Source organism: Calypte anna, chromosome 5A, assembly GCF_003957555.1.
Source record: "Calypte anna isolate BGI_N300 chromosome 5A, bCalAnn1_v1.p, whole genome shotgun sequence".
Lineage (NCBI taxonomy): Eukaryota > Metazoa > Chordata > Aves > Apodiformes > Trochilidae > Calypte > Calypte anna.
The window spans coordinates 27,574,300-27,591,871 of record NC_044251.1 but is presented as its reverse complement, the minus strand read 5'-3'; the positions used below and the strand labels follow the sequence as shown (position 1 = coordinate 27,591,871).

Sequence of the window (17,572 nt, the reverse complement as noted above, 5' to 3'; positions counted from 1 at the left end):
TTCATCATCCTCTGGTGCACTTCCCTCAACCTTGCTCTGCATCCCATCCCAGCTTGCACCCTGTTCTGGGGCAGCTCTTGGGCTGTGCCTCAGCATTACCACCTCCTGCAGCTGTGTGTCCCCCAGGGCTGCGGGTAAGGACCACTCAGCCACTCCCCAAGCCCTATCTGGTGAAGCTCCCCGGGTGGGTGGAGGACAGCTCTGGACACGCAGTGCCTCCTGTGCCACAAGAACCAGCACCTCAGTGCAATACACTCTGTGGGCCAATGGGGCTGTTGTTTTCAGCAAAAGAAAGGGATATGTCATGCTCAAAGCCTAGCAACCATTCCCTGAGCATCTCAGCTGTTCTGGGTAGCAGATGTTGTGGGGCAAACTGGGTGTGAGATAGAGCCCGGGCAGTGGGATGCTCTTTTCGTCTCCTGCCAATACATACAGAAAATTTTCAGGGTCAATACACACCGAGGTTTTTGGGGCAAGCTTCCCCAGTCCAGTCCTCCATCCAGCCAGTGGCCTGTAGCCCAAAAGGATGGGGAAGGTTCTGCCTCTCAGTGCTGTGCCAGCAGGTCACCATGGCTCCTGCAAGCCGAAACACAGGAGGGGAAGACCCTCAGGACCAACTGCTACCAGCAGGGCAATACAGACCAGCAGTTTCCCTCATGAATAACCTATTCGTTCATTTTTGTTTTGTTTTTTACCCACTCATGCATTGTCCAAATAGCTTGACTTGGTGAGGTATTGCCCCAGCATTTAGACCTCTAAACTGTTTTCTTTCTGGTCATCCCCATGTTCATCTGTGAGCTATGGACGTGGAACACATCTCACTGAGGCACCAGGGACACCCAGTGCTGGGGCTGGGCTTGTACAGCACTGCTGGACCCCAGGCAGGCAGGGAGAGCCCTGTCCTACTTGGGAACTTGAAGAGGTGTCCTCCATGCTGGGCTTCAGCTGGCAGCATTGTCAGAGACGGGATAAGGAGGGAAATGCCATCGCTGTGTCTGCAGTGAAGGGAGCCCTCCATTTCCCCTCCTCTCTGCCAGGACCATAAGAGCCCATGTGCTGATGACCAAGACTGAAGCTGCCAAAACAAAGGAAGGAACCCACTGCAGTTTTATTTTTCCTTAGATAAATTTTTATATAGAATATATTACAGTCAGAGTTCTCAGCTTTTAATTAAAAGATAACAAGTTATTGCAGTTTGTTTTTTGTTTTTTTTTCTTTTACCCAGTGAAACTACTGGTGGAAAGAGAACTTTCTAAAAAGCTGTGTTTTTTTAAAAAAAAAAAAAAAAAAAAAAAAAAGAGGGAGGCGCAAAAGAAACCACCAGGGCAGAAAATACATGTGTAGCTCGCATTTCATGCCCACCAGTGCCCAGCCAGGCAGGTGGGCATCCATGTGCACAGAGAGAAATGTGAGGTGAAGAAGCAGCAATGAGCACAAAACTACAGCAAGGGAGGCAGGCCTGGACACTAGCAAGGTCAGCTTCCTAGGCACAATGCTTCTGCTCCAGCTTAATTGCTTTTAAATCAGGAAATGAAAATGCGGTGGGGTGAGAGGAGGCCGGCGCAGCAGCTTTTGCCTGTATGGGGTGAGCTGGACCCTCAGCCTCGCCTCAGCTCATGCAGCTTGTGGGCCACACGCTCCAGCTCGGCCTCGATGGCAGCGAGGCTCTCCAGCTCCTGGTCCTGCAACAAAAACCCCGGACAAGCGTTAGAAGCTGAGAGAGGGCAACCCTCACCCCTCCTCCCCCAAGCTGTGGAAAGCTTTGCCCAGGGATGGCACCAGAACAGGTACGTTTCACTCCAGCCCTTCAGCCACCTCCTGCATCTGCCCTTCAGGATAGATGTCTGTGTGCGACACTAATTAGTCCTGTCCTAACATTAAATTGCTGCAGCTGGCAGTGGGGACAAGACACATAGCCACCGGCTTTCCCCAGCCCCCCTGCTGAGCAGGGCAGCTCCCAGTGGGTCTCTCCCTCCAGGGCTTCGAGCTGCTGGGGAGCCAGGGCCAGAGGAGGTGCTGCCAAAGGGCACTGGGTGCCTCTCTTGAGGCAGTGGTGTCCAACTGGGGTGCATACAGGTGCCTCCCACCTGCAGCAAGTGCAGCATGTGCCCTGCTTGTGGAGGGGATGGCAGTGATCCTTCTTCCCACACAGCACTGGATGCCCACGTGCTCCTCTAGTAGTGGGACAGGCTTTTCTGATTGGGAAAATTGTGACTGAGAAAGCCACTGGTCTGAGGGCTCAAGCTGCCCATCACTTGATGACCTTTGTCTCCTGGATCTTGTGTATCTATGCTATCACCCGAAGCTAATTTGTTTTGCCAGGTACTCAAATTCATATTTGCATGGCTTCTCCTGCACTCTGGTCATACACAACTGGCCCCTGTCTCCCTGCCAGCCCAGCCCTGCCTCTCCCTCACAGCAGATGTTTCCTGGGGCTTGCTGGAGATTGTATGCTTGGACAGCTTAGCTTTAGGCTCTGAGGGAGCAAATTTGAATTGCTGTTAGTGCTAAAACAGCCTCATCCTGCTGGCAGAGATGAGGAGACAGCCTCTCCTGCGTGGAGCAGAACATTGCCACTGCCTACAGCAACCACCAAGCACAGGCTGACTCTGAGCCACTGGCCTGCACTGCATGTGGCTGGTGGGAAAAAGAATTAAGTATGTTTAAAGAAAGCCATTTTTGTCATCTGTAAGCTGTTTTCCTGAACAGGGAAAATATAACCCTCCCCCTCTGCAGGGCCCTTGGCTCAGCATCGCAGAAGTATGCTGAGCCCTGGCAAGTGCAAAGGACAGGATTCAAGCCCCCAGTTGTGTCCAGCCTGAACTCACCAGCCAAACTACCTGGCCCAAAAACCAGCAGAGGGCAGAGAGTGGCAACTTCTTTGGCAGAGGCAGAGCTTGTGCTTTCCCTTCCCTCACTGCTGGGTGTCCAGTCTGACACAACCTGTCTGTCTCCCAGAGGCCCTGATCACCAAAAAGTCTTTTTGCCACTATAAATATGGCACTTTTGCAGCCTCAGCAACCTCCTTCCCAATCCCAATCCAATCAGTTTGGAGGCTGAGCCCACCACCTTGCAGACAAAGGTGCACCCCAGAGCATCAGGCAGGGGTGAGCAGGGAGCACCCATCTTGGGGGAGAAACCTGGGACATGAGTAGGAGATGGTGAGGAGGCAGATGGTGCAGGTGCCCTTCTCCTTGGAAAGCTGCATCCTGCTGAGTGCTGAGTCCTTTGGCTTAGCTTTGAACCCACATGACTGGAGATGTAACCTCAGAGGGGGATGCTGATGGGCAATATTTTTGTGTGTAACTAAGGCAATAAGGGTGTTTTTCTGGCAGAACAGGTGCAGCAAACTGCCTCCACTCACCTGCCCCAGTCTGCTCCTGGGCACCTGAGCAAACACCCAAAGAACCCATGCTTCTGGCCCTGAAGTCCAGCCCTCTGTGCTATCCCAAATAAACATAAATGCCTGGAGCTAGGCCTCAGCACAAAGGTGAAACCACTGCTCTTGTCTTCCAGGGGAGATGCAGAGCTACCATGCAGCATCACACAAGCTGAGAAGGAAGTGTCTGGTTTTGGAGGCCTGGCTCAGATGTAATCATGCATCTGTCAACATCTCCACTGTCATGTCCCAGCTTTCTCACTATGGCTCCAGCCCTGGTTTTCCTCTGTAGGAGGTCTAACAGTAGTCAGTCCTTCCCTGTGCCAGGGAAAGCTTACCCTTTGACTTGTAGTGGCTTACAGATGCAAGACCCAGCTCCAAATAGAGCTCTGGTCACCACATCCAGCACTGACCAGCACAAAAGTTCTGTCTCATTTTTAAGACTCTCCAGGGTAGGGAATGTTTTTTGCACAAGTCATGAAAACAAGGAGAAAAAACAAAGGCACAGCCAGATGCAAATCTCGGTAACAGCTGGGGCTAAGTGACTAAAACATCACCAAGCACCTTCTTAATGTCACAGAGAACTGATGCTGGCTGGGTAACACCAAGGTACCACCCACACCTCCAACCATAGATTGGATTCACTAGTAATAACCAGGAGGGATTTATTCTTAAGCCTATGTACACCAACCTCTGTTCTCCTATTAGCACTGCCTTCCTCATCCTTCTTCTCTTCAGGCATGGGACCCAGAGGGAAGCCTCCTTCGCTGCTGTCCTCCTTTGAGTGATGCTTCCATGACCTTCTCACATCTTCCTCTGGACTACTGAAGTCATACTTATGGGACCGGAATGCCATTTTCATGGACCTGTCTGGGTCTTCTCCACTATCATTTTCCTCCATGCGCTTCTTTGATGTCAGCTGCTTGGCCAGCTCATCCATTTTGTTCCACCTCTTGGAATCTTCCCACTCCCTGGAGGACTCCTCCTCCATCTCCTTGCTTTTGGCATCCTTGGACTGGAAGGTGTCCTCCTCTTCACCCTGCAACCCCTCATCCTCCAAGCGATGCCTTCCTCCTCTCAGTGCCTGGGGCTGCTCTTCCTCCTCTTCCTCCTCCTCCTCCTCAGAGCTCCGCCCATCTTTGCCAAATCCCAGAGCATCATCATTATCTGAAAGGGCATTAAACACCACAGTGAGAACAAATTCTAACCTGGTTATGCTCTACCTTTGAACCAAACCTTCAGGGGTGATGCAAAGTGTGTTTCCTGACTTGGCTCATTTTCCCAGGATTCTGGAAACATTGTGTCAAGTAACAGGACTTGGTGTCAGCAGTCAAATATAATATAGGAAGTTCAAGAAAAATAAATTAGTTGTCCCCAGGTGCTATGGAAACTGAGCAGCAGGCAGCAAGGCAGCTGCTGGGCCTGTATTACCTGCTATGTAGGGGCCTAAGTGGTTGAGTAATTGTCAGGGGAGGGGGATGTGGGAGGCTGTCAGCAGGGGTATTTCTACAAACCTAGTAAGCATCTGCCTGAACTTTTAGGCTTTAAAGCATCTTAACTCTCTGTCTTGGTGTTCTCAGCTCACCCTGGGTAGGTATCAGTGCAGTCATCTGCAATACATACTGTCTTCTTGCATCTCCTCAGCCTCCTCATTCTCCTCAGGCAAATCCAGTGACCTCTCAGCTTCAGTAGGGTCTTCTTCTGCAGCATCATCTCCTCCGTCTTCCTCCTGCTCCACATGCTCCCCTGCTGCCTCCTTGCTCTGGTCCTGGCCCTGCCTGGATGGCTGCTCTCCCTTGTCCTCAGGCTCCAGCCAGTCCCTGAGGCTTCTGGGCTGCTCCTCCTCCTCACTGAAATCTTTGCTGATGTGGTTGTCCAAAGTTTCATCTATCTGGGCATCCTCTGCACCCCTGATCTCGTTGCTCTTTACTTCCTCCCGATCCTCCTTCTCTCCTGGGTTGTCATCCCGTGGCCTGGGCTCCCTCTCCTCCAGACTGTTTTTCCCCTCCTCTTTTGAATCTTCATTTCCCTGGGTTTTCTGTGCTGTATCCAGGGACCCTGTGGGCTGCTCCTCTTCAATGTGCTCCCCTGCTGCATCTGCAGAGGGAGGAGTAAGAAGCAACACCTCTCCTGAGAGCTCATTGCACAAACAGTGAAGCCCAAGCCTTTCTTAGGGAGCTTCAGCCCTGCTCAGCAATCTGCTTAACCAGCCCATGGATCCTTTCACAAGTCATTTCAACATATGCTTGGGTTCAAGCAAGCTGGTACCTGCTTTCCTGGAGAGACTCACAAGGTTGAAGTTAAACATATGCCAAAGTGTTTTGATGTGGCACAGTCCTCATTGTCATCTCTCAAGATGCCAGTAACAAACTTGCCCTGCATCAAACTAGATCATATGTAAAATGAAAAGATTTAGGAGAGTAACAAGGCACAGCTCTGGGTGCTGCATTAACACCACACCTTTTTTTCTCCCACTGGGTCAAAGACAGAGGCAGTGGTGGTTGTGGGTGAGCCAGAGGGAGCTGCAGCTGGCTCTGTGTCTGCAAAGCAACTCCTCAGCAGGAGTTTAATGTGGGCTGGGTTCTGCTCTCGTTCATGCCAGAGACTAGCAAACTAGACTATCTTTAAAAATAACCAGCCACAGAAATAACTTTGCAAAAGAAAAGGGGAGGGAGGGCAGAGCGGAGCTAAAGAGCTGTGGGAAGAACCAGAAGGGAATGGAAGGGAAAGCACAACACCAAGCAGGGCTGAGGAGCACACTTGGGTGAGAGGATGCAGAGAGCTGGCCATGCAGGGCATGCACTGGGCAGTCTGCAGGTCTGGGTGGCCCAATATGCCAGGCTTCATCCTCATGCAGTCACTACACTATGGGAGGAAGAGGTTCTGGAGAGCCAGTGTCACCTGTCTTCTCTGTTGGGTTTTGGCTGTGCATGGGGTGTCACTCCTCATCACTTCAGGCAGCTAGGGATGCTCTTACATCATATCTGCACTGATGCAGCATCTCTGCACTGCTGTGGCTTGGCCATGCATCCCAAAACCCTGCTTGTAACCCTCTGTGACAGTGCTGCTGGATGAGGAACCATCTCACTCCACATTGACATCCTCTCTTTCTGATGGGGAAAAGATAAAGGGCCAAACCCTCCTTTCTGCTATACTGCCTGTCTCTAGCCAGGCCATACAAACATACTGATCAGGTGAAACCCCAGATGAACATGGACTTTCTAAGATGCAGGTCTTTTGTGTGGGTGTGTACACTATGTATATCCCAAGTTCAGTTTTGCCTTCAGGAACCAGTAATCTAATTTATTGGATGCCTGGAAACAAGGGTGGCATGAGCAGAGCCAGATCTCTCCTGGCTCAGTCTATATCACTGAGTCTTTCAGGACAGGATTTCCCTGTCTGTGGCTTATTGTAAGCATTAGTAGTGAGTTTTGGTATTGGCAGCAGAGTGGAAAGATTAGCATCATCAGTTTTGTAACTTGACCATCATGCATTGCTATAGCTCAGAAAGTACATATTGTTTAAGCTGGTAAATAAGAACAAAGCAAACACTGAGTTGCTTCTGTGTGTTGCAGCAGCATCAAAGAAGATGCCTCAATGAGAAGCAGATGGACATGTCAAGGCTGTTAGAAAGAACATCCTTGTTTACAGCCTGACCTGGATTTTCTGGAGGGGAAGCTGACACTGACCTCTCTGCTTGTTCTTGTCATTCTGATTTTCAAGGACTTCAGAAAGTTCATCTTCAAAGCCACTGTTTTTCTTCTGCTGCTGAGTTCTCTCACTGGCACCTGTGTCACATAAAAAAAATTAGGGGAAGGGAAGAGCCCCTCCTGTGTTTCAGAAACCAGAGGTAGGAAAAGGGCTATGTGCCCTTTCTAGTTATATGCAAGTTTTCTACAATAGACCAATCTGCCAAAGGGGATCTGCGAGGAGAAGTGAGACTGGAGGACATATAAATCAAGTGCAGTAACAAAGCCACCATGAAAAACATCATCTGCAGGAAAGAAAAAAATCTCTATAGAACACTAAAGCTGCGTTGCTAGGAAAACTAATATTAATGGAGAGCTAGGGAACAAGAGATGCTGAACTGCAGCGCACCGAGGCCAACAAAAGACTTATGCAACAGAGTGCTGAAGGATAAAAATTGCCTTCTGTCAGATGTAGCCCACGACCTTTGCTGAGGTGAGCACTGAGAGCCCCTGGGCCCTCTGGCCTGGTGGTGGGGGCCCCTCTCCCAAAGGCACTGCCCTCCCACTGCTCCCTGGCAAAGTGGAGCTGTGTTCGTACCTGCTCTGGGGATGGTCCAGGGCCCCAAGGCCCCACAATTTATCCTGTGGGATTATGGAGACAGTTACTAACAAAAGCACCACCTTGGAGAAAGCGTTGTCTGAAGGCAGCCTGAGCTGGGGGTCAGAGCACAGCCATCCAGGCAGCCAGCACTCCCCAGGCAGCCCCATCCCCACTGCATCTGCAAGCCAAGCAAGCCCTGTCTGGCCCTGAGCAGGCCCTACTTCTATGCCTCAATGCAAAGGTAAGAGTCAGCACTGCCAGCCCAGCCCAGCCTTGCCCTTTCTATTCCAACACAACACAGAGATGGAGTGTGGGCTCTCCAGCCTAAGCAGGACCAGCTGCAGCTGGCACAGAGGAGACCAAGATAAAAACCTTTGCTTTTCTCTTGGGCTACATGACTCTCCCATCCCCAGTCACTGTGACCTGTGGGTTGGAGCCCATGTTACCCCAGCACAAAATAGTGTGACAGGCTTAAGTCAAAGAAAGAGGGGAGGAAGTGAGAAGGGAGAATACGAAGCATGTCCCTTCACATGGACACAGTGTGTCTGATAGCTGAGAGCTCCCCCTCACAATCATGTCATACCTGATGTACCTTCCCAGCACATTGAAGAGGCCATAGTTTCCTTCCTTTTCGATTATCAGAGAATCTGTGGAGTCTGCCTGGGGTTACTGCCTGGCTGGCCCCTCCACCAGTGGGATTTGGGCAGTGACAAGACTATTGCTTTGGGAGCTGCATAGGGCTCTCTCCTCATCTTGACTTCCTGCATTTTCCCTCTCCATTCTCCCTGTTGCCTCTGTGGATGCCCTGTTCTGAAAAAAGTCTGGTGGCATTGTCTCCCAGCCATCCTCAGCAGCTGTCCCACACAGGGGCAGGTCACAGGGATGCCCTGGCAAGTGAGAGTTGCCAGATGGGTGACCCCAAGGAGAAGGAGGAGGAGGGAAGCCAGGAGCTGCTCTCCCTGCAGCCTGGGAAGTGCTCTGTTCCAGCCTCAGCCAGGTCACCCCGGCACAGGGGCCTGCACCAGCTTTGAGGTAGCTGTGCCTGGGACCTGCACACCAGCTCTGGGTATGTGAGCAAATTAGAATAGCCATTTTTCTCCTTGAACACCCTGTGCTGCTCCTGCCCCTGCATTAACAAGTGGTGACCTGCCCACATTCTCCAAACCAAAGGAACTTGCACTTGACCTAAGGAAGCCAACAGGAAAATTATTAAAAGTTAGTACAAGCAAAAATTCCTGTCCCCACTCACCTGGTCTCTACTGGAAGCCCTGGAACTAGATTTCCTAGGGCACATATATATGATGTCAAATTAATGTAAAATACAAAAAAACTGTGCAGGCGCTACAATAGATGAAGCCTCTCTTTCCAAATTATTGTAGTGAAACTGTACCTTGAGCAGCAATTTCCTGAAGTTCCTTCAATAAGTTTTGGTGGCGAAGGATAGAAATGATTCGTTCATCTGCAATAGGAGAGACTTGGTACAGGAAATGGTAAAAGACACTCTCCCCCACACCCAGGCAATGAAAAACAACCCCAAATATCAGCTCCCTCCTAGTTTTCTCTCCTGTGGTCTGATTTGTTGCCACATCTCATAAGTATGTAGTTAAGATTACAGGAAGGTCCCATGAAAAAAGGCAGCTCCATGTCACCCAGTGCTCCCCATGAGACGATGTCAGTGGGATGCACAGCCCAGGCCAGGCAGCAGCTCCATCCCTGTTTCTGGGGCCTGGTACAGGCTGTTGGGGTGACTGTAGGGAAGGTGAGTGTGTCAGGGACCCCATGTCAGGTGCTAGAACATGTGGCAGGGCAGAACTAGCCTCTGCTTGCCAGATACGCTCTTGCTGATACCCAGCATTAAATCTGAGCCTGTACCTCCTCTAAGTGTTTCCAGGCATTCCTCACTGATCGGCAGGGGATTTGGCTTTGATAAAGTATCAGAGATGACCTCTACAATACACTTCATCACCTGGAAAGACACAGAAATACAAATCAAAGCACAGCTTTTTTGTGTTTGTTTTTTCTTTTTCTCTCTAAATCTATTTGTTACCAGGGTCAAAATGTGGCACCAGCAGATGATGACGCAGATCTTCTTGCTTTTCTGGTGGAGCAAGAACTGAATGTTCGGTTCCTGCTTTACCTAACTCAGGAACAGAAGGTACTTTCTGAAACTGTGAGTAAATGACACATGGCAATGGAACGAGCATTTTCAACATGACACACACACTTCAGCTGAGGATCTTACCGCTCTAATCCATCTCAGGGGCTGGGACGTTAAAGGAGATCAGAATACATATAAAAAGACATCAAAATCACCCTCATTTAAGTCAATATATCTCAGCCTGCATCTTATAAAAGGGCTCAGTTGGAGAGAGTAAAAAGTGGTTGTAGCTATTCAACAGGTGAAATCTTGCAAGATATTCAAGCCCTAAGAAGGGCACTGTAGTTAGACTGCAGTCAGGCATGGAGGGTGAGGTAAGGTAAATTGTACTTTCAAACACAAATGAGAAATAGTGCTCTCAAGCCCTAGAAAAGGACAAGACACTTTCAAGAAGTGTTTGACCTTGTGTTCAAGCCATCTATTACAGACTGGAATAGCTGTACATGGAGGCAGTGACCTGCAAGCAAGGAAGTTCTCAAACTTTCCTTAGAAACGTTTGCAACTGCCTGAAGCAGCTTCCCAGACAGGGTGAGCTCTAGTCCTGCCTTTCCAGCAGGCCTTTGCTCCAGAGTAACATGAGAAGCATTTATCTAGCTTGTCACCTTTGCTGAGGCTACAGGTCTAGCTCTTCTCTCATCCAACTGCAGCACCACTTATTCCATAGGGCTCACCCAGCGCTCTGTGTGGGTTAGGAGAATGAAATCCACTGGTGCAAAGGCAAAGTGCCACCTCCGGCAGGGGTGAAGGCACCCTCACCACACTGACACACCACGAGGAGCCCTCCTGTGTGGGCATGGTAGACCCAAATGGAAGAGACCCCATAGAGGAGAGAGGGCAGCATTTGCTACAGTTCAGTGCCACATAATAGTGCAGGAGTCCAGCTGCCTACTTCAAAAGGATGATTATTTATAAAGCAGCCTAGGAAGTGTGCAGGGCTCACAAGTGCCTGAGGGAAAAAAAAAAAAAAAAAAAAAAAAAAAAAAAGGCTAAATTGAAAAACAGGATACAAGTAAGCCTTGGGAGCAGAAAACTGAGTCAGTGACCCTCTTTCTTCTGAAAATTTCTGCAGGCAGTCACATGAGTCCTGACCTGCCTTACAAGGTGCCATTCTCAGGAGAGCAAAGCTGCAGTAGAAATTAAACACAAGTCAGCAATTCCCAGTCATCTACAATGTTTCTCATTCAAGCAATCGGATATATTCATTGACCAGCCAGAATGGGCACCCTGTGTAAGGAGAGAATTCTGTATTTGCAGAACACAGACATAAAATGCTGAGCTCTCAACTGTTTGCACAGTTTGAAGGGATTGCCTGCTGGATTCAAAATGTAGTAGGAAAGATCTAGCAAAAACAATGCAGTGAAATTTCCCTGGTATCATTCTCCTATACCACAAGCAATCCATTAATATTGATTTTAGATGACTTGGAGTCACTTCACTCTATCATTAAATAGAACAAACCCCAGATTCTTATTCTTTTCTCCCACATTTCCCAACATCTGGAGCCACTTATTATACCTGTATTTGATGAAGCTTCAAAAGTAAGGACTTTTTCAGCATGAGAAATAAGAACCTGGTCAAATGAAACACTCTATACAAGGTTTTTGAAGACTTCTAAGCTGATTTAAGGTCTTTGCCTGAACACAAAGTCACGCCATTCACCACAGAAATACAGCCAATTCTGTGGAGGAGCTTTGTAACAAAATGAAATGAAAAGTGCAGTCATTCCACTCCTTGACTTTTTCTAAGAGCAAGTCTTGCAGAGTGAGGCTTCACAAGGTCATGAAATAACAGCCTGCATCAGGAAATAAAGAAGATTCTTTCCAAATGAATGTAACTAATCTGCTGCAGAAACTTGGACTGGAATTTTGCCATAGCTATCCTCTAACTGTGAGCAGGTAACTAGATCCCTAAGAGCTACTCATGCTGTCCCTACACAGAGATCTCCAAAGGATCAGATCCTTACAAGGATAGACTTCACTACTTTTGACCTTGGCTGTGCTCAGGCCCTTCTGAAATGTATCCTTGTAGGTAGGAGATAGTGTCCTTCAAACACAAGAGTGGTCAAACACCGAAAATACTGCAGATACTTTGGTTGTTTTCAGCTCCCAATGGAAAGCCCTTGGTGTAAGGGAGGTCTGATGAGCTGCCCAGAAAAGACCTGCAGATGCTGATTACTCATTTCACTGCCCTGAGCCTCCCAAATACTGGTGGCACAAAGCAATGTGTGCGGGAAGAGCTATGGTACTCAGTGCTGTACCCGTGGAATGATATCCCTGCCCTGATCTGTCCTGTGAGACCAGGACTTCCCTCACTGAAATGCTGTGTTGCAGTGAGCAGTGAAGGTGAAAGAGCCCTAATGGCTCCTTCCAGTTTCAGCAAAAAGTGAAAGAAAGGTGGAGTATAATTTTTTGCTCTCAGCTAGAGCCTGTGTCAGTGCAGTACCAAGGGAGGGAGCAGGCTTGGGAAACAATCCTTCGTCGGTGGCAGCATTTCCATGGAGCTGCACTAGCTTGCACAAAAGCTAAATGTGGCTTGCTGGCAAGTGCCATGCTTTACAGATAAGAAGATATCAGGAAACAGACAGCACAAGGAAAATGAATGGGTTGTCCCACCAGATGCCCAATGGGCATCCCACTCTGGCATGGCTAGTGAAAGGGGCAAGAGCATCCTCTTTCTCAGCAGTACACAGCCCACAGCATGCACCCAGTGCCCCACAGCTCATGGCTCAGCCCCAGCAAGGGCTAAGCAGGCTAAAACTCTTAACAAAGCAACAGCTCTCCAAGCCCAGGCACATCTGAGAGGAGACAGAGTGGTGTTTCTCATAGTGCTTGCCCTGCAGCTAACAATGAGGGGAGACAAAGTACAATACAGCCTGTGGCTGAGAGAGTGACATGAACGTGTCCTTCCCTACTGCTGCCTGGGGGAATGCATTATGTGGTGGAAGACTCCAGGAAACAAAGACATTAAAGAACCAGGGGGGAAAGGGCTGGTGTTTCCTTTATGGAAATTGATGTCCGTAGAAATCTTAATTTGGGCATTCAATAGACCAGCTTATCTGAAAGACTATAGGCATTACAATATCAGGAAAGGAGAGGGGTCTGTCACAGATCAACACAGGCATTTAGGTCCCAAAAGCCCATCAGGGGTACACACACTTGTGAGGTGCAGCTAAGCATGCCAGAGAGGCATGACACAGATGTATGCACAGAAGCCTATAAAAGAAGGCTGGAGAGGTCAGCCAAGTCACACACTGCTCATAGCCACCCAGACAAGCTGACTAGTAGATGAAGACAGATTAACATTCTGAGAGCAGCCAGTTGCCTCTTTTTCAGGAAGCTGCATGTTTAAGTAACACACCACACACATGCAAACACAGATGTATACACACCCCCAAACACACACAGTTTTAGTGATGCCCATTCCTGATTCACATCTCCCCCCACTCTCCCCTGAGTCACCTCCTCTTTGAAAAGCTTAAAGTAGGAGGACTGGGGAGCGTTATACCCAACCTACACCACTAGCCTTACCATTCTTTAGACAAGCTTCTTTGGTCCCTCTGGTACATCCTGAGGGACTTCTTTCCTGCCCAGAAGTGGATATACAAAGGGTGAATCCTTGTAGGGAGGGAGGGAGTGAGGTCAGATGGAGCTGCTGTAGGGATCTCATGCAAACCCCTAGCACTTCCTATAAGCATTTCAGTTCCTTCATGAGCATCCAAAAGCCAGCCAGCTTGTTGGAGGTTAAACATTACATCCTTCATCTTCACTCACCACTTCCACTACAGGCCCATCCTTACCTTAGTGTCCCCTTTATTCATGTCGTTTGCCACAGGAAGGGAGATGGCTGTAAAAATGAGGAGAGAGGAGAAAAAAAAAAAAAAAAAAAAAAGAGAGAGCTTGTTATTCACCTCCAACGGAAGACAAGCAGATAAATCTTATCCTGCTAAAAATGGGAGCTGAGAAGATGTGCATCTTTCTCTGGTGGAAGTGGCCCTTAGGTGCAGCAGATGGATGTGTGCGTTGTGCCCCCCTGGTCCCCTGGGGAAAGGGAAGGGAAGGTAAGGGAAGGGAGGGCAAGGCAAGGCAAGGCAAGGCAAGGCAAGGCAAGGCAAAGGGATGTCCCCAGCCGGCAGTGGCCGCTGCCCAGGGACCGCGGTCCAGGCAGGGCTCGGCGCGCACTCGGGCGGTGACCTTGCGGCGGGCGCTGTCCGCGGTGCTGAAGCGGAGGGAGGGAAGGAGCGAGGGGAGCGGGGCGGGAGCAGCGCCGGGCAGGGGGGTACCGGGCAAGGGGGGAACTGGGACCCCCGCCCAACCCCACTTACCCGGCACGGCCAGGAGCAGGACGGCGAGCAGTCCCGAACGGGTCATGGTGCTGGCGGGATGGAGGGCGGGCGACAAAAGCATAGGGCGAGTCAGTCCCCGGCGTGGGGGCTCCAGGCGAGGTGCCGGGGGGAGACCAGCACCGTACTTGTCTACACCAGTGCCCTGGCTGGAGATCCCAGATGGGGCACTGCAGCAACCGGCTCATTTATATATCTCAGCCCCTCGGAAATGGCGTCAGGAGGAAGCCACCTCCTCCTCTCTCCCTCCTCCCCATGCACACAGCCTTCCCGGCAGCCTCTACCACCGACCGGGAATGCGGGAGCGGAGAGCTCCAGGATCCCCGCGACCCCTTCGGTTACTCGGGCAAAGGATTCCAGCAGGAAAGTGTCAGGCTCCAGCTGCTCCATCATCTCAGGCTCAGCAGGTGCAGGAAGGTTGTGAGGTGTGTTGCCAGAGGTGTGTTTTCCAGTTCAGCCAAAACAGGCAATCTACGAGCACCTCTGCATATGGTCCCTCTCTGTACGTAGCAGTAGTCAGTAGCCAGGCACCTCCTGCATCCCAGCATAGCCACCTGCGAGTGGATTTGCCCTCTAGGGGTGCCCTCGTCTTTCACTGACCACTGAAGACTGTCACCTTCTGTGACAAACAGTTTAGAACAGATGCTGAAGTTTTAAGATGCCTGTTAAATGACTCCACAGGGAACAGGTATGCCTGGACACTGGTCAAGAGCCAGAGAACCAGTCATCATGAAATGGGTTTGCTAATGGATATGATATGTTCCAGCTATTTTATGGAGGTTTTTTAAGTGAAAAGGATAACGTTTGGGGTAAATAGCAAAGGCTGGTGAGACTGTTGTTCAGCTATTACGACTCTGCAAGCAAATTTAATAGGTAGCTCTTTAGTTCAGTGGTTCATAACAATGTATAACGTCACCTATACCCTCACTGCTAAGCACTCCAAAGTTGAAGCAACTGAGATTAACAAGATTACTGGTCACTGGTTTCCAGTAACAAGGGAGGGAGAGGAAGTAACCCCCTTTACCATTACCTTAGTCACAAGCATTTCCATGCCCTTGACCAAATGGCTGCCTGATCTTTGAATGGAGCATCTGTCCAGTCTGAGTGTCTTTTGAAAGTGAGTCCCTCAATGTTGCTTTAGCACCTCTACTATTCTGTGCTATCCTTCAAGCAATAGCAGAGGTCACAAAAGCCAGGGACCTATACTAGAAAACTGAATTCAGAAAAATGCACTGTCCTTCTCTACCCTACCTCATTCTGCTCACTCTGGAGCTAGAGAGAATATATTTGTTCCAAGAACTTTTCTTAGACCAGGTGGTACAGACTGCACTCTAGGTTTCCACCTTCTCTTTCCATATGCATGTGGAAATGTAGTCCCAAATGTTTACTTCCAAATGTCCTCCAATATCTGTATGATTTAAATGCATACTTCAAAAGGCACATTTGGATTGTAAAAGCCAATTCATACAAAACCAAAGTGCCCCCTGTTTCTGCATTTTCTAATTACTATCAGAGAAAACCTGGAAATTAATTGATCCTCTCAACATTGCTTTGTGGATGATATTGACTGATAATTAAATGTTTATCAGACCATGAAATCAACAGTTCTTGTTGCATGGAGAGCCCATATCTTCTAGGAACAATAGATATCCTTTCTTTTTGGTTATTGGATTAGGCTTTTGTTGTGGGGGTTTTTTTTGTACATGTGTGTTGAATTATTTATTGGGGAGGTTGAAGATGTGGATCTCATATACAAGAGCCTTTTACTCCTTCAGGATACACCAGAGAATTTTCATCTCGGAGTCTGAAATACTGAACATTATTAAGCTTGTTAATTCCTATGTATTCCTGAGAAACAGATTGATCTGCTTATCAGAGTATATTTACCTTGTCAATATTTACTTATCCTTACATAGATATGTTACTCTTATTAGGGCAATAAATTATCTCACTTCTAATCCAGTTTCTACATGAAGCCCTTTTTTTCCCTGAAGCCTGTTTCTGAGAAATGTAACAGGATATTTAGTGCCCATGACTGCATATTTTTCTCTTTCTCAAGACGTGGTCTTGCATCCATTAAGTTCATTGCACAGGAAAAACTCAAGGTTTTCCAGGTATGGCAGACATTCTCCCACTGTAGTATCAAATAATGGATGATGATCTTTTCTACTTTGTGCCCCAGGAAAATAGATACGAAACTGCTAAACCAGCAATCAGTACTTCTGCTATTGGAATTTGTCTAATTAGACACAGTCAAAGTAAAGCATGTCAGGGAAAGATTTATGTCAGACGGCAAAAGTGATCAAATAAAAAAGTGGAAGCTATTTTGCCACTCAGAGAAAGGCAATGACAGAAGCAGACTTCAAGAGAAGAACATGTTTGTGAGTCTCTGAAGTAGGTTATCTTTTAGGATATGAAGAACTGGAGTAGATCTTTAGTGGGGGGCAAAGAGATGAAGATGGATATTTCTGACCAGTTCCAGTCTTATAAAAATCTGTTTATGTATTTAGAGAGTAATTCAATTTTTCCACATAGCTGCCCGATTTCTAGTGCATCAAATGTGGTGAGAATGTGGAGATCCATACACCACCAGCTGCCTGTGATCACCTGCAGAAGCAGCTGGACAAGGAGATGAGTTATTGTGATAGGGAGAGGATATTTGTCTTCCTAGCTTGGAAAGTGATTTGGGAAAACTGGCAATACATGGGTGGATGAAAGTAGACAACCAGCACTGTTGAATTATCCATGCTCTGAGCTGAGTGAGCAAGAGGGCCAGACTGAAAGCCACATTCATGTATCAACATCTTCATTGGCTATTCTCAGTCAACACACAAGAGTAAATTTTTTTATTATTTCAGAATTCAGAAAGCAAAACCAAGGGATCTGGAGTATGACTTTGAGTGACTTTGAGAGCTTTGTTCTCTAATGACCTCTCCTGTGCTTGGAAACATTGACCCTGCATTTCAGTCTGCTGTGATTTTACAGATATGGGAGCAGATAGACAAAAAAGTGTCATTTTCAAGAAAATACCAAAAAAGTTTGAAGCCAAGGCACAGGTATTACCCCTACCCTAACCAAAATGACCAGTAGGAAGAAACAAGCAGCAATTGCCTTATTGCAGATGAAATCAATTGTTAACTGTTTGGATGAAAACCTGGATATAAGCTCACTACCAAACTAGCAGCAAGGTTTATTACACCCCCACATCACACCTTTTCTTCTTTGCAACATGTGAATCAGTCACTGACCTCTTAGTTCCATTGTACAAAGCCTTGCTTGTCTACCTCTGAATAGAAATGAGCTTCAAAGCTCAAAATGTTGTTGTGATTATCCATCCACACTGTTAAAAGGCAGTTCTCCTCCTTTTTCAGGTCAGAAGCAAATTGATGTTGACTTGCTTTGATTT

At 48.2% G+C, this 17,572-nt stretch overlaps 1 protein-coding gene across 1 annotated transcript; it reads right to left on the bottom strand.

Moving 5' to 3' along the window:
* Positions 1-1,106: 1,106 nt before the first annotated feature.
* Positions 1,107-14,274, bottom strand: CHGA (chromogranin A). The gene is made up of 8 exons (XM_008492495.2): positions 14,149-14,274; positions 13,624-13,670; positions 9,542-9,635; positions 9,060-9,128; positions 7,069-7,167; positions 5,003-5,476; positions 4,071-4,546; positions 1,107-1,682 (listed from the first exon to the last, which is right to left on the bottom strand). Exons 1-8 carry the CDS (start codon positions 14,228-14,230, stop codon positions 1,599-1,601), a joined length of 1,425 nt encoding a protein of 474 aa, XP_008490717.2. The 5' UTR covers positions 14,231-14,274; the 3' UTR covers positions 1,107-1,598.
* Between the last annotated feature and the right edge of the window lie 3,298 nt (positions 14,275-17,572).